This window comes from Panulirus ornatus, chromosome 72 (assembly GCF_036320965.1).
Source record: "Panulirus ornatus isolate Po-2019 chromosome 72, ASM3632096v1, whole genome shotgun sequence".
Taxonomy (NCBI): domain Eukaryota; kingdom Metazoa; phylum Arthropoda; class Malacostraca; order Decapoda; family Palinuridae; genus Panulirus; species Panulirus ornatus.
Window position 1 is genome coordinate 1,099,527 of NC_092295.1, and position 15,542 is coordinate 1,115,068.

General features: G+C 38.1%; 1 protein-coding gene across 7 annotated transcripts in view; it reads left to right on the forward strand.

Annotated features, from left to right (window-relative positions):
- LOC139748045 (basement membrane-specific heparan sulfate proteoglycan core protein-like) overlaps positions 1 to 15,542 on the forward strand; it is a 261,917-nt gene that overhangs the window by 16,581 nt on the left and 229,794 nt on the right. For 5 of the 7 annotated variants that reach the window (XM_071660608.1, XM_071660610.1, XM_071660611.1 and 2 more), the window contains exons 3-4: positions 10,265 to 10,381; positions 14,630 to 14,746. The exons of 1 other annotated variant lie outside the window; for it this stretch is intronic. In XM_071660608.1, the coding sequence (XP_071516709.1) occupies positions 10,265 to 10,381; positions 14,630 to 14,746 (234 nt within the window). Of the gene's footprint in view, positions 1 to 1,884; positions 1,979 to 10,264; positions 10,382 to 14,629; positions 14,747 to 15,542 lie in introns of those variants that run through there. One more of the 7 variants, XM_071660612.1, reaches the window with a different exon arrangement.

Sequence of the window (15,542 nt, forward strand, 5' to 3'; positions counted from 1 at the left end):
TAACCTTCATTTATACTAATTTCCTAAGGATCATATTCAAACAAATCCAGTTTTATGAAGGATCGAATTAAAACAAATGTAGTTTTATGTTTTATCTGCCAGATTTTGTTTATAGTGAGTCAGAATTCCTGTTTACAAGGTCTTGTAATAAACATAAATTTTAAAGAAGTAGACATTTATTTTGTGCTTGTTTGAATGTGATAAAGAAATAGTAAAAGCTTGTTGAATTCCTACTAGTATGGGAATAATGAAGAAACAGTGAGACGCTCTAATACATCAGAAAAAAATCTTCTTGGAAGTGGTACTTAGAATCATAGTAAATATGGCCTATCCATGCCATTACCACTTTGTGCTTACTTGTATGATTTAAAGTATTATTGCAATCCAAAAATGAGAAATCAGACCCCAAAAACTTTTTTAATTGCTTTTAAAAAGAGTACAACAGAAACTTGATAAACTATGATATAAACACATGTTGGAAGAGATTGAATAGTAAAAGCACTTTAGAATATTAGTATAAAAGAATGATGAATAAAACATGAATAATGAGACATTGATATATGTTAGAAATAAATGTACTAGTATATATCACAATATCATTCACAGCTCAGTGTTGAGCACATAAATTCAAGCATCATAAATTTTCACATTGAGCTCAGTGTATTTACTCTGCATGTTGATGTCACGGTACCTTCCAAATATTCTTTAAGTCCTTCTACAAATGAAGCTATAACAAAGACTAGAGATGTTGAGTGGGCTTCATTCTTTTGGCTGTGTATGTAATATAGACACATCAAACAACTAACCTCCCTCCCTCCATCAAGCCTTGTAGTTCTCTAAACTTGCCTGACATCAGCTCTGTTCTTGCAGAAGAGAACAATGTATAGGTTAGTACAGTAAAATATACTCATTTTCATGTTCATTTTGCAATATTTACGTGATCTTATATGATTGCTATTAGTTTATACGTAAACCTTAGTACAGAATCTCTGTCAGAAGGGGCAGTTTAGTATTGGCTAGGAATGGAACTCTTCTATTGCTATGAAACCCATCTTGTTTTGTACGATTCGCTTATATCAGCTTTTATGGGAACGCAGCCCCCAGAATAGATGAGGGATACCTTTAACTGAAACAACTTTATAGGATAGGACTTCTTTCTGTAGATTTGTATTGGTGTTTTTTCTATTCATGACATTGTAATTGATGTCTATATGGTGTCATGAATTAAAAGTCATTTCTGATAATCGTTATGATATGATTTAGATAAAACTTGTAGAACGATTCAACAACCAGTGGACCATTTCTCAGGCACACCATACTTTTTATCATACAGCTGTAAACATCTAAAATCCTGCTATTCCTTTATGAAGTGTCAGCAAGTAAGATAAATGTAAAACGGTCTTCGGAGCACCTCCTGATTGTTTCATTTATTTTCTAATCAGGATTAATGGTAAGTAGTATCATGAGTCCTCAACCATGTTTTTGGCTAGCATCATGATACTTATGATTTAGGTTTAACATTTACAAGTAGTACAACTACTGAAAGAGCAAGTCTGGACTCTCCCTATCCTTTCACTGTAGGACCTTAAACACCTGAAATCCTCAGTGGACTGGCTGTTAATGAAACAGATGTGAATTGGATTTTTTATAAAAAAGAAATGATGGTAAGAGTAGTTGCAAAGTGAAATTAAGCCATTTAATTTGAATGTGGTACAGCAGTGGAATCTGGAGAATTGGTATCTGCAGCTGTCTCAGTAGCATGACTGTGCTTTGTATACCACTGCATGCTGGAAGTAAGTGCTTATTGCTTCAAGAAAGCACCTTTCAGTAACGCTTTTTTTTGTTTCATAAAATTCAGTGCCTCCATCATGTGAATGGTATGAGTTCATTTGTCGTGATATGTCAAGCTGCTTCCACAAGGATAAACGGTGTGATCTCATCCCTGACTGCCCAGATGGTTCTGACGAGGAATTCTGTGGTTAGTGCCATATAAAAGGCAACTATCACTTGTTGACACTCATATACATGTATAAAGGCAGTGTTCAGTTATTGAAGGAACTAATGATTTAGTGTGTTACTACTGTCTTCTGTATACCTTTGTTTTTCTGCACTTGGTAAAGGGTTAGAAAAAGCACTGCCAGAGCCTTTTTCCTTTCTAGTCCAAAGGAATGTTGCATATGATTCCAAAGTACTGGTGAACTGAAAAGGTACCCCCCAGCAGCATTCCCACAATACACACACAAAACAGTCATTGTCAGGTCAAGATGAAGTTTGGTACTGCCATGTCAACTAGCCTTCTGTCCCTGTAAACAGTGGTAGGAACCAAAGTTAGCCTACATCTGCAGCCAAAGTCATTTGATAGCTTAGGCGAACATGATTAAGTTGTTCGGTTATATGATCCGAATGTTACACATAATTTTCTATGATGAGCACCAAAAGGATTTTTGATCATCTCTTGCATAAAGTAGTCTATGTGCAGGTGCTAGATATGAATGATGCATTTCACACAACCAGCACATCTTGAGGAGTGTATTGAATTCTCATTCAGAGAGTTAGGTCTGCACAAGAACCACAAAAAAATGTTGAGGAACCTTTTGCCCAGCTTGTATAGATTTAAGAAGTTACATCTGAAATATATAGAAAATCTTGGAAGCAGCAGGGACAAAATTTGTCATTTAGTCATCTAGTATTGGTCATAAAGATTACAAGTATTTATGTAGTGCTAATGCACTTTCATGCGTGACACATGCTTATATATAGTTTGTTATGCAACCCCAAGACCCCTTTTTAGGACTTCTGGAGCTTTTATGCTGTACTTAACATGGGAGCAGGGTAAGATGGGTTCCTTTGGGGCAGGATGGACTTTAAATACACTGTACTCATTTCCATCCTCTGACATTAATACTGCCTTTAGGTGACCTCTTGCTTGCACTTTTAGCTTTTGCAGGTGAATTCCAAGGATACCCATATACATAACGTTTATTAGTATTTTGCAGATGAAGTCATAGAATACCTGCATACTAAGTGATAGGTTCAAAAGTGTGTACTCAACAGGGAGCACTGTAGCATTCCTTAGATGGATTTGAAAGTACTTGGAAAGCATTGGAATTGTTAGAAAAGACTCAAATAGGCTGTAGAAGGGTCTTGATCTATGGAAGACACATGGACTAGTGAAGTCTATCTATATGTTCTCAAGGGGAGTATGGAAATATTTTCGTAGGTGCTTGGGATGGAAAAGAATGTGAAGGTAGGAAGTAAAAAGAAAGAAGTGTGATGGAATTCCATTGATGGAGTGAAGATGATTTTTGTAGTGGGGTTTTATTAAATCTGTAGTTAGGCTGTAGGTCATTGTTACTTTTGGCACTGAGTAGAGAGAAATGGTTAGAAAAGAGATAGAAAGTAAGAGAGAGAGAGAAGGATGGGTTTATGGTGCATATGGGAAAGATGTTAAGCAAAGTCAATTGCTTTATTGTAATGAGATAGAAGTAATACCAGCAAACCTGACAAGGAGGGTGTAGATGGTTTTGGACACTACTATAACACTAAAGCAAGAACTAATCTTGGTGGTTATGTTTGTAGTTACTGAGTTCTCAGTACTTGATTTTGTAGTCTGGGGAAGGAGTTGTACTTTTGAAGGACATTAATTCTAAAACATTCTCTATCATGGTCTTTATATATATATATATATATAAAAAAATATATATATATATATATATATATATATATATATATATATATATATATATTTTTTTTTTTTTTTTTTTTTTTTTTTTTTATACTTTGTCGCTGTCTCCCGCGTTTGCGAGGTAGCGCAAGGAAACAGACGAAGGAAATGGCCCAACCCACCCCAATACACATGTATATACATACGTCCACACACGCAAATATACATACCTACACAGCTTTCCATGGTTTACCCCAGACGCTTCACATGCCTTGATTCAATCCACTGACAGCACGTCAACCCTGGTATACCACATCGCTCCAATTCACTCTATTCCTTGCCCTCCTTTCACCCTCCTGCATGTTCAGGCCCCGATCACACAAAATCTTTTCACTCCATCTTTCCACCTCCAATTTGGTCTCCCTCTTCTCGTTCCCTCCACCTCCGACACATATATTCTCTTGGTCAATCTTTCCTCACTCATTCTCTCCATGTGCCCGAACCATTTCAAAACACCCTCTTCTGCTCTCTCAACCACGCTCTTTTTATTTCCACACATCTCTCTTACCCTTACGTTACTTACTCGATCAAACCACCTCACACCACACATTGTCCTCAAACATCTCATTTCCAGCACATCCATCCTCCTGCACACAACTCTATCCATAGCCCACGCCTCGCAACCATACAACATTGTTGGAACCACTATTCCTTCAAACATACCCATTTTATCTTTCCGAGATAATGTTCTCGACTTCCACACATTCTTCAAGGCTCCCAGAATTTTCGCCCCCTCCCCCACCCTATGATCCACTTCCGCTTCCATGGTTCCATCCGCTGCCAGATCCACTCCCAGATATCTAAAACACTTCACTTCCTCCAGTTTTTCTCCATTCAAACTCACCTCCCAATTGACTTGACCCTCAACCCTACTGTACCTAATAACCTTGCTCTTATTCACATTTACTCTTAACTTTCTTCTTTCACACACTTTACCAGACTCAGTCACCAGCTTCTGCAGTTTCTCACATGAATCAGCCACCAGCGCCGTATCATCAGCGAACAACAACTGACTCACTTCCCAAGCTCTCTCATCCCCAACAGACTTCATACTTGCCCCTCTTTCCAAAACTCTTGCATTCACCTCCCTAACAACCACATCCATAAACAAATTAAACAACCATGGAGACATCACACACCCCTGCCGCAAACCTACATTTACTGAGAACCAATCACTTTCCTCTCTTCCTACACGTACACATGGCTTACATCCTCGATAGAAACTTTTCACTGCTTCTAACAACTTGCCTCCCACACCATATATTCTTAATACCTTCCACAGAGCATCTCTATCAACTCTATCATATGCCTTCTCCAGATCCATAAATGCTACATACAAATCCATTTGCTTTTCTAAGTATTTCTCACATACATTCTTCAAAGCAAACACCTGATCCACACATCCTCTACCACTTCTGAAACCAGTGGCGAGGTGGCGATGGGAATGAATAGAGGCAGGCAGTGTGAATTGTGTTCATGGGTATATATGTATGTGTCTGTGTGTGTATATATATGTGTACATTGAGATGTGTAGGTATGTATATTTGCGTGTGTGGGCGTGTGTGTGTGTACATTGTGTATGGGGGTGGGTTGTGCCTTTTCTTTCGTCTGTTTCCTTGCGCTACCTCGCAAACGTGGGAGACAGCGACAGGGGTGTGTGATGTCTCCGTGGTTGTTTAATTTGTTTATGGATGGGGTTGTTAGGGAGGTGAATGCAAAGGTTTTGGAGAGAGGGGCAAGTATGCAGTCTGTTGTGGGTGAGAGAGCGTGGGAAGTGAGTCAGTTGATGTTCACTGATGATACAGCACTGGTGGCTGATTCATGTGAGAAACTGCAGAAGCTGGTGACTGAGTTTGGTGACTGAGTTTGGTAAAGTGTGTGAAAGAAGAAAGTTTAGAGTAAATGTGAATAAGAGCAAGGTTATTAGGTACAGTAGGGTTGAGGGTCAAGTCAATTGGGAGGTAAGTTTGAATGGAGAAAAACTGGAGGAAGTGAAGTGTTTTAGATATCTGGGAGTGGATTTGGCAGCGGATGGAACCATGGAAGTGGAAGTGAATCATAGGGTGGGGGAGGGGGCGAAATTTCTGGGAGCCTTGAAGAATGTATGGAAGTCGAGAACATTATCTCGGAAAGCAAAAATGGCTATGTTTGAAGGAATAGTGGTTCCAACAATATTGTATGGTTGCGAGGCATGGGCTATGGATAGAGTTGTGCGCAGGAGGGTGGATGTGCTGGAAATGAGATGTTTGAGGACAATATGTGGTGTGAGGTGGTTTGATCAAGTAAGTAATAATAGGGTAAGAGAAATGTGTGGTGATAAAAAGAGTGTGGTTGAGAGAGCAGAAGAGGGTGTTTTGAAATGGTTTGGTCATATGGAGAGAATTAGTGAGGAAAGATTGACCAAGAGGATATATGTGTCAGAGGTGGAGGGAACAAGGAGAAGTGGGAGACCAAATTGGAGGTGGAAAGATGGAGTGAAAAAGATTTTGAGTGATCAGGGCCTGAACATGCAGGAGGGTGAAAGGCGTGCAAGGAATAGAGTGAATTGGAACGATGTGGTATACCGGGGTCGACATGCTGTCAATGGATTGAACCAGGGCATGTGAAGTGTCTGGGGTAAACCATGGAAAGTTTTGTGGTACCTGGATGTGGAAAGGGAGCTGTGGTTTCGGTGCATTATACATGACAGCTAGAGACTAAGTGTGAATGAATGTGGCCTTTGTTGTCTTTTCCTAGCGCTACCTCGCACGCGTGCTGGGGGAGGGGGTGTCATTTCGTGTGGTGGGTTGGCAACATGAATGAATAAAGGCAGCAAGTATGAATTCTATACATGTCTATATAGGTATATGTCTGTGTATGTATATATATGTATACATTGAAATGTATAGGCGTGTATATGTGCGTGTGTGGCTGTGTATGTATATACATGTGGATGTTGGTGGGTTGGGCCATTCTTTCATCTGTTTCCTTGGGCTACCTCACAAACGCGGGAGACAGCGACAAAGTATAATAAAAAAGATATATATATATATATATATTGTTTGGATGCTTATTTTTCAAATAAACTTTTCAGTTCATCCACTGCTTTGTTACTTTAGAAGTGTAATCAAAACTCAAAAATCTGAACACCTGAAAACTATGTGCTTTAGAGTCAGTTTCTGCTCATATCAGATCAACCTTGATACAAGTTAAAGCAGACAAATCTAGTACACATATTTGATATATCAGTGTACTAATGAAAGCACAGAGAATATCATCATATCCTACAAGACACCCTCCAAAGCTTCCTAATCTCCTGTCTTGTAACCCATTTCCTCTATTCTCGTATTTACCAGACCATACAATTTGACAAAGGTGTCAAACAGAATGGCATCATTCAAGGCAAGGGAAACTGTTAGCCCTTCTTGAGATTATGATTTAGGATAAAGGTAGCTTTGAAATAGCATTTTGAAATAATGAATATAAAGATACACAATTTACTGTAAGAATTCATTACTAAGATGTAAAAGATAATGTTAAGAAGTGTCTTAGAATGAGGTACAAGAAACTCCTTGGATTCATGAACTGTATGGATGTTTGAAATTTGGATTTTTGAGCTTTACTGTACCTCTTTACATCGTATGAGACTAATATCATTTAGAGTGTCTCTCTCTGTCCCATCATTGATTTTTCCATCATGATTTTTCATATTTTTTCATAGTCATTAGTGTCAAGTTAGTTTAAAAAGTTTTTTTTTTTTTTTTTTTTTTTTTTGCCGCTGTCTCCCGCGTTTGCGAGGTAGCACAAGGAAACAGACGAAAGAAATGGCCCAACCCACCCCCATACACATGCCTTGATTCAATCCACTGACAGCACGTCAACCCCGGTATACCACATCGCTCCAATTCACTCTATTCTTTGCCCTCCTTTCACCCTCCTGCATGTTCAGGCCCCGATCACACAAAATCTTTTTACTCCATCTTTCCACCTCCAATTTGGTCTCCCTCTTCTCGTTCCCTCCACCTCCGACACATATATCCTCTTGGTCAATCTTTCCTCACTCATTCTCTCCATGTGCCCGAACCATTTCAAAACACCCTCTTCTGCTCTCTCAACCACGCTCTTTTTATTTCCACACATCTCTCTTACCCTTACGTTACTTACTCGATCAAACCACCTCACACCACACATTGTCCTCAAACATCTCATTTCCAGCACATCCATCCTCCTGCACACAACTCTATCCATAGTCCACACCTCGCAACCATACAACATTGTTGGAACCACTATTCCTTCAAACATACCCATTTTTGCTTTCCGAGATAATGTTCTCGACTTCCACACATTCTTCAAGGCTCCCAGAATTTTCGCCCCCTCCCCCACCCTATGATCCACTTCCGCTTCCATGGTTCCATCCGCTGCCAGATCCACTCCCAGATATCTAAAACACTTCACTTCCTCCAGTTTTTCTCCATTCAAACTCACCTCCCAATTGAATTGACCCTCAACCCTACTGTACCTAATAACCTTGCTCTTATTCACATTTACTCTTAACTTTCTTCTTTCACACACTTTACCAGACTCAGTCACCAGCTTCTGCAGTTTCTCACATGAATCAGCCACCAGCGCTGTATCATCAGCGAACAACAACTGACTCACTTCCCAAGCTCTCTCATCCCCAACAGACTTCATACTTGCCCCTCTTTCCAAAACTCTTGCATTCACCTCCCTAACAACCCCATCCATAAACAAATTAAACAACCATGGAGACATCACACACCCCTGCCGCAAACCTACATTCACTGAGAACCAATCACTTTCCTCTCTTCCTACACGTACACATGCCTTACATCCTCGATAAAAACTTTTCACTGCTTCTAACAACTTGCCTCCCACACCATATATTCTTAATACCTTCCACAGAGCATCTCTATCAACTCTATCATATGCCTTCTCCAGATCCATAAATGCTACATACAAATCCATTTGCTTTTCTAAGTATTTCTCACATACATTCTTCAAAGCAAACACCTGATCCACACATCCTCTACCACTTCTGAAACCACACTGCTCTTCCCCAATCTGATGCTCTGTACATGCCTTCACCCTCTCAATTAATACCCTCCCATATAATTTGCCAGGAATACTCAACAAACTTGTTAATCTTACTCATCCATAATGTTAAGAAGTGTCTTAGACTGAGGTACAAGAAACTCCTTGGATTCATGAACTGTATGGACATTTGAAATTTGGATTTTTGAGCTTTGACTGTACCTCTTTACATCACATTAGACTAATATGTTTTAGAGTGTCTTTCTTTGTCCCATCATTGATTTTTCCATCATGATTTTTGATATTTTTTCATAATCATTAGTATCAAATTAGTTTAGAAAGTTAAAAGTTGTTAATCTTACTCATCCATCCTAAACAGATCATGTCAGTCATCTTCTACCTGTAACTTAGTTCTTTTACATCAGAGATGGCCATTGTTGCATCTCATTGAACTTTCTCTTTATCAAATATGTTTCCTTTTCAAATGTGGTGGCCAAACTGATTGTGTGCTCTAATCTGTTTGTAGAATATACTGAAAATATTTTTCTGAATGTTCCCTTTTCTGTGTACTTAAAGAAAACTTTAATATTAACCTCCTCTTTCACTATGTTAGTCTGTACTTCATAAACTTTCCAGAAGGCTGGAAGTGGTAGAAGGATCTGGCTCTGATCTTACTAACCCTAGTACTACAAGAGTAGAAAAAATCTTGTTTTGTGAAAACTTGTATTTTTTCAGCAATTTGGTTTCTGATTGCACTTTCTGTTCTGTTTGTAATGATGCTGCATTGACAAAATGTTTGTGGCATGAAGGTAAGCTTCTTTTCCCTGCATCACTAATACCATTTTAAGCACATTAAGTATTTGCATGTGCAGTAGACATGTTATCTAAGCATGTATTATGAATGTTGAACATTATAGATTATACATGAGTATAGTGTTGATTAATATGATCAAGTTGTCAGTCACTTTCATCTCGTCATTGTGTGAAATCTTTGTGTTGCTTTGAGCATACTGATTGTGATACTATTAATCATAGAAAAACTTTATCTTTGCTAGTCACAATTAACCCTATATATTAATCACTTTTCCATTAATGTTTTGAAGAGCTTGAGGATATATAACCCCTTGTTATTTCTTGATGATACAATACTATGAAAGTACAGAGAAGATGTGCATGTTTGAAGATGAAACGTAATACTCATGTATGTGATAGATATATGCATAATTGAAGCTTCAAGGTCTCCAGATTTTTTTTAATGGTAACTTTCCTAAATGATAGCCATATTTATATTTTTTCTTTTTTTTGAAAATAACTGTCAGTCACACTATCTTCCATTTGCATGTCTGTTGGAAGCAAGACTATTTAATAGTAGCTTTGAGGTTGAGGACATGTTTTGCTTTGGGTAGATATTAATAGCTAGTCTTGGTTGGTGATGAACACCTTTTTAACCATTCTTATTTTTTCTTTTTTTCACTAATCCTGCTTATTGACTGTCCTTCCCTTTAAAAGAGCCTGTTACCTGCATGACCACCTTCACATGCTTAGACGGCTCAGTCCATCCATGGTCGCGACGTTGTGATGGCATCAAAGATTGCACAGATTTTGAAGATGAAAGAGAATGTAATGGTAAGAACATACAATAAGATTACTAACACTTTTTACCCTTATGTTAATTATCATGCCTCTTTCTGTGACTTTGGTACTAGTCACATTTATGATTACCTGTAATCATTTATATCTTCAGATGTCTCTGTCTTCTGCTGTTTGTATGTATTGGCTTTGCTTTCTATTCCTATTACTTCCTGAAATTAGTAGCTTATCTAAGTTTGTCTGCTGCTTAGATACAGACATTTTAGTTTTCTCTCGGTATCTCATTCAGTTAGAGACTTAGATATTTTCTTAGTAACATGATCAGAATATTCAAAAGATTTTCAGTGTCATGGCTGCATAGTGCTGCAGGTGAACTGTATCACTGTCTTGTAGTGCCTTGCCATGTGTTAGCTCTCATGGCTCAGTCCATCTTATTTTGCTGTTTCATCCAGAAATAAGAATATTTGTCGAAAGTTTTATTGTAGTTATTCAAATATTATGCTGGAGAAAATGTAGAAAAAGAAGCATAGGTACTTTCTTTGAGTTTAGTGTAGAAAGTGAACCTCACCTTTTCACTGCAGCATTCTTAATATCCAAGGACACTAAGTGCAGAATATTCGCAAAGACAAAAAAAAATCTTAAGATTGTTATTTTGATTTTCTAGAAAGTAATTTTGCAGATGATTCTGTACAACTCAATCTGGTAAGACATTGTATTCAGCTCCCTTAAATCCTTTAACTTATGCTGCTCCACTGCTAAGCATATGAGGTACTGTATAAGTGTTTTCAGGCATACATAATAAGATGTGTGGGAGTTTTATAAGTGTTTTTGTCACCTATGAATATGATTCAAAGGGGTTTTCATCAGCAATGTCTGTGACCTTGTAGGAGTGGCACAACTTAGAAATTTTTTAAATAATATGAAGATGCATATCTTATTCAGATTCCTTAACATCTCCCAGCATATTGGCCACTAAATGAAAGAATTTATGCTGTGGTATCCTTAAACAATTTGTAGGTTGCCACAGTATTAATATATATATATATATATATATATATATATATATATATATATATATATATATATATATATATTCCTTGGGATAGGGGAGAAAGAATACTTCCCACGTATTCCCTGCGTGTCGTAGAAGGCGACTAAAAGGGAAGGGAGCGGGGGGCTGGAAATCCTCCCCTCTCATTTTTTTTTTTAAATTTTCCAAAAGAAGGAACAGAGAAGGGGGCCATATGAGGATATTCTTTTCTTTCAAACTATTCGCCATTTCCCGTGTTAGCGAGGTAGCGTTAAGAACAGAGGACTGGACCTTTAAGGGAATATCCTCACCTGGCCCCCTTCTCTGTTCCTTCTTTTGGAAAATTAAAAAATATGAGAGGGGAGGATTTCCAGCCACCCGCTCCCACATATATATATATATTTTTTTTTCATGCTATTCGCCATTTCCCGCATTAGCGAGGTAGTGTTAAGAACAGAGGACTGGACCTTTGAGGGAATATCCTCACCTGGCCCCCTTCTCTGTCCCTTCTTTTGGAAAATTAAAGAAAAAAAAAACGAGAGGGGAGGATTTCCAGCTCCCCGCTCCCTTCCCTTTTAGTCGCCTTCTACGACACGCAGGGAATACGTGGGAAGTATTCTTTCTCCCCTATCCCCAGGGATGATATTTATATATATATATATATATATATATATATATATATATATATATATATATATATATATATATATATATATATATATATATATATGCCCCATCTGCAGTGGGGGAAACAAAGATCATGAAGGCATATACACCCCAACTGCAGTAAACAGGAAAATATTAACAATGCAAATCCATTTGCTTTTATAAGTATTTCTCACATATATTCTTCAAAGCAAACACCTGATCCACATATCCTCTCCCACTTCTGAAACCACACTGCTCTTCCCCAGTCTGATGCTCTGTGCATGCTTTCACCATCCCACTCAATACCCCACCCCATATAATTTCCCAGGAATACTTAACAAACTTATACCTCTGTAATTTGAGCACTCACCTTTATCCCCTTTGCCTTTGTACAGTGGCATCATACATGCATTCCACCAATTCTCAGGCACCTCACCATGAGTCATACATACATTATATATTCTTACCAACCAGTCAACAACACAGTAACCCCCTTTTTTAATAAATTCCACTGCAGTACCATCCAAACTCCCCGCCTTGCCGGCTTTCGTCTTCTGCAAAACTTTTACTACCTCTTTTCTGTTTACCAAATCATTCTCCCAAACCTTCTCACTTCGCACACAACCTCGACCAAAACACCCTATACCTGCCACTGTATCATCTAACACATTCAACAGTCCTTCAAAATACTCTCTCCTTCTCACATCACCACTACTTGTTATTACCTCCCCATTAGCCCCCGTCACTGATGTTCCCATCTGTTCTCTTTTCTTACACACTTTATTCACCTCCTTCCAAAACACCTTTTTATTTTCCCTAAAATTCAATGATACTCTCTCAACCCAACTCTCATTTGCCCTCTTTTTCACCTCTTGCACCTTTCTCTTGACCTCCTGCCTCTTTCTTTTGTACATCTCCCAGTCATTTGCACAATTTCCTTGGAAAACTCGTCCAAATGCCTCTCTCTTCTCTTTCACTAATAATCTTACTTCTTCATCCCACCATTCACTACCCTTTCTAATCTGCCCACCTCCCACGCTTCTCGTGCCACAAGCATCTTTTGCGCAAGCCATCACTGCTTCCCTAAATACATCCCATTCCTCTCCCACTCCCCTTATGTCCTTTGCTCCCACCTTTTTCCATTCTGTACTCAGTCTCTCCTGGTACTTCCTCACACAAGTCCCCTTCCCAATCTCACTTACTCTCACCACTCTCTTCACCCCAACATTCTCTCTTCTTTTCTGAAAACCTCTACAAATCTTCACCTTTGCCTCCTCAAGATAATGTTCAGACATCCCTTCAGTTACACCTCTCAGCACATTAACATCCAAAAGTCTCTCTCGTGTGCCTGTCAATTTACATGTAATCCAATAACGCTCTCTGGCCATCTCTCCTACTTACATACGTATACTTATGTATATCTCTCTTTTTAAACCAGGTATTCACAATCACCAGTCCTTTTTCAGCACACAAATCTACAAGATCTTCACCATTACCATTTAAAACACTGAACACCCCATAATTATTTGTCATCAGGAGTCTCACTGTATCCTTCAAATAAACCTTGGTAACAACTTGAAATATCCAGATTAGTTACTCATGAAAGCTTATACACTGTTTTCCTGCACATGTGAAATTCAGTAACACAAGACTCGTAACCATATTTTAGATATTGCCCGTAGATTAACCTGTACTGAACCTACCTTGAAGAAGATTAAACTTTTGACAATGAAATTATCTACAGTTGTATCCCAGTGTTAAAAGAATCACAGATTTTTATTTCTGAATATTTAAACTTATCCCCATCTTCCCGTTCTTCACCATGTGGACTGATATTACATTATGATCTTCCATCCCTTTCAAAAACAGTTTTGCTTTTATTCAAATTCACACATAGGATCCTCATTCTACATATATCATTGAAGATTTGCACCATTGGTAACAGAGTGCTTCCTCTGATTTTGCTAACATGGCATGATGTACATAGAGTAACTGTGGTAACTGATGTTTTGTTCCTCTTTGATATAGTATTTCATGTCTATTACTCCACTTTGCTATCGTATCATGCAATGATCTATGCATACTAACCTTAGGTAACCAAGGTTGCATCACATAACGTCAACACACTCCCACATTAATTTCAGGCCACTATATCATACCACCACTTAATGTAACACATACAAAAATTTTCTAGCACCCAGGAAGTTTTGTGCCAACATTTTTAACAATTTCTGTCACTAGTTTACTGTTGTGAGATTGTCTGTGCTAAATGTATGTTGCCAATCTGTTTTCATCCCATTATTTCATTTTTTTTTTCATGATTTTTCAGTACCATTCAGGTATCTCTTGCACTTTACTGTCTTCTGCAAATGTGTGTGCATTTTGTTTTACTCATGTTTTGTGCCAGTAGTATATATTTGTTGTTGTACTTCATTTTATATTAACTTATGCAATATTTTTTTGTTAAAACATTAATCTTACACGCATGAATGACAGGCTTTCTAATCACAAAACAGCATCCTATTGTAAGTAGTAATATTATATGTGCTATTTATTCTAACCCATAATGCATGATTTAAATGTTTTACACTCCGGCTTGCCTACAGTGTGCTTCAATAGTGGGCACAAGTGTAGTGACCAGCATTGTGTTCATTTTGAGCGCATCTGTGATGGCCATGCAGACTGCAGTGATCGAAGTGATGAACTTCCACAGAATTGCTTGGGTGTGTTGATTTTTATCTCTTTTTCTAGTCTGTTATAGATTGAATGTTTAGAAAGCATTTGTTTGCAAGATCAAAAGTTACATGAAATATCCCATAACTGAATAATCAGAAACCTCCAGATTATTAGGTGAAATGAAATGATAGAATGATTGTTAAGAGTATCTGTGAATAAGTTGAAGTAAGTTAAAGTAACAATGAATTAAGTGACTGGGAATAACTGTTTTACAGAACGTGAATGCATGAATATATGTGTTAAGTGGGATATGTGGTCATTATTGGATTATGTACCAACTGATGGGTGTGCAAAGAAGAGACTGTTCATCGTGAATATCTGTGAGGGGCAGATGGTGGTGTCTGTCTAATCACTTGGTCATTTCTTGATGGAGGGGAGTGTGAATGTTTGTAGTGGCTTTAGGAAAAGAGGATTTAATGTGGATGGGAAGAAGGTAATGAAAGTACATGAGCCTAGGAAAAAGGCTTGTGTGCAGGGACATCAAGAGATTATGTGAAGAATGGCATAAGGTGACAGTGAAATAAGGAGAATGGTCAAGGAATGGAAGGTATTTGGAGAATCATTGCTTACGTGCATTGATTAAGTGTTTAGCATGCTGACAGTAAGATTTGAGCATTTCTGGAAGGGTAGTAAATGATGAAAATCCTGTCATTAGTGAGAGAGAAAAGAGAGAGATATATGGCTCCTACCTGCAGGGAAGTAGTTTGAGGGATTGAAAGGTATACAAAAGAAAGTGGTTAGATAGCATGGGCTGAAAAGAGTGTAAATGAGAGATGGGGTAAA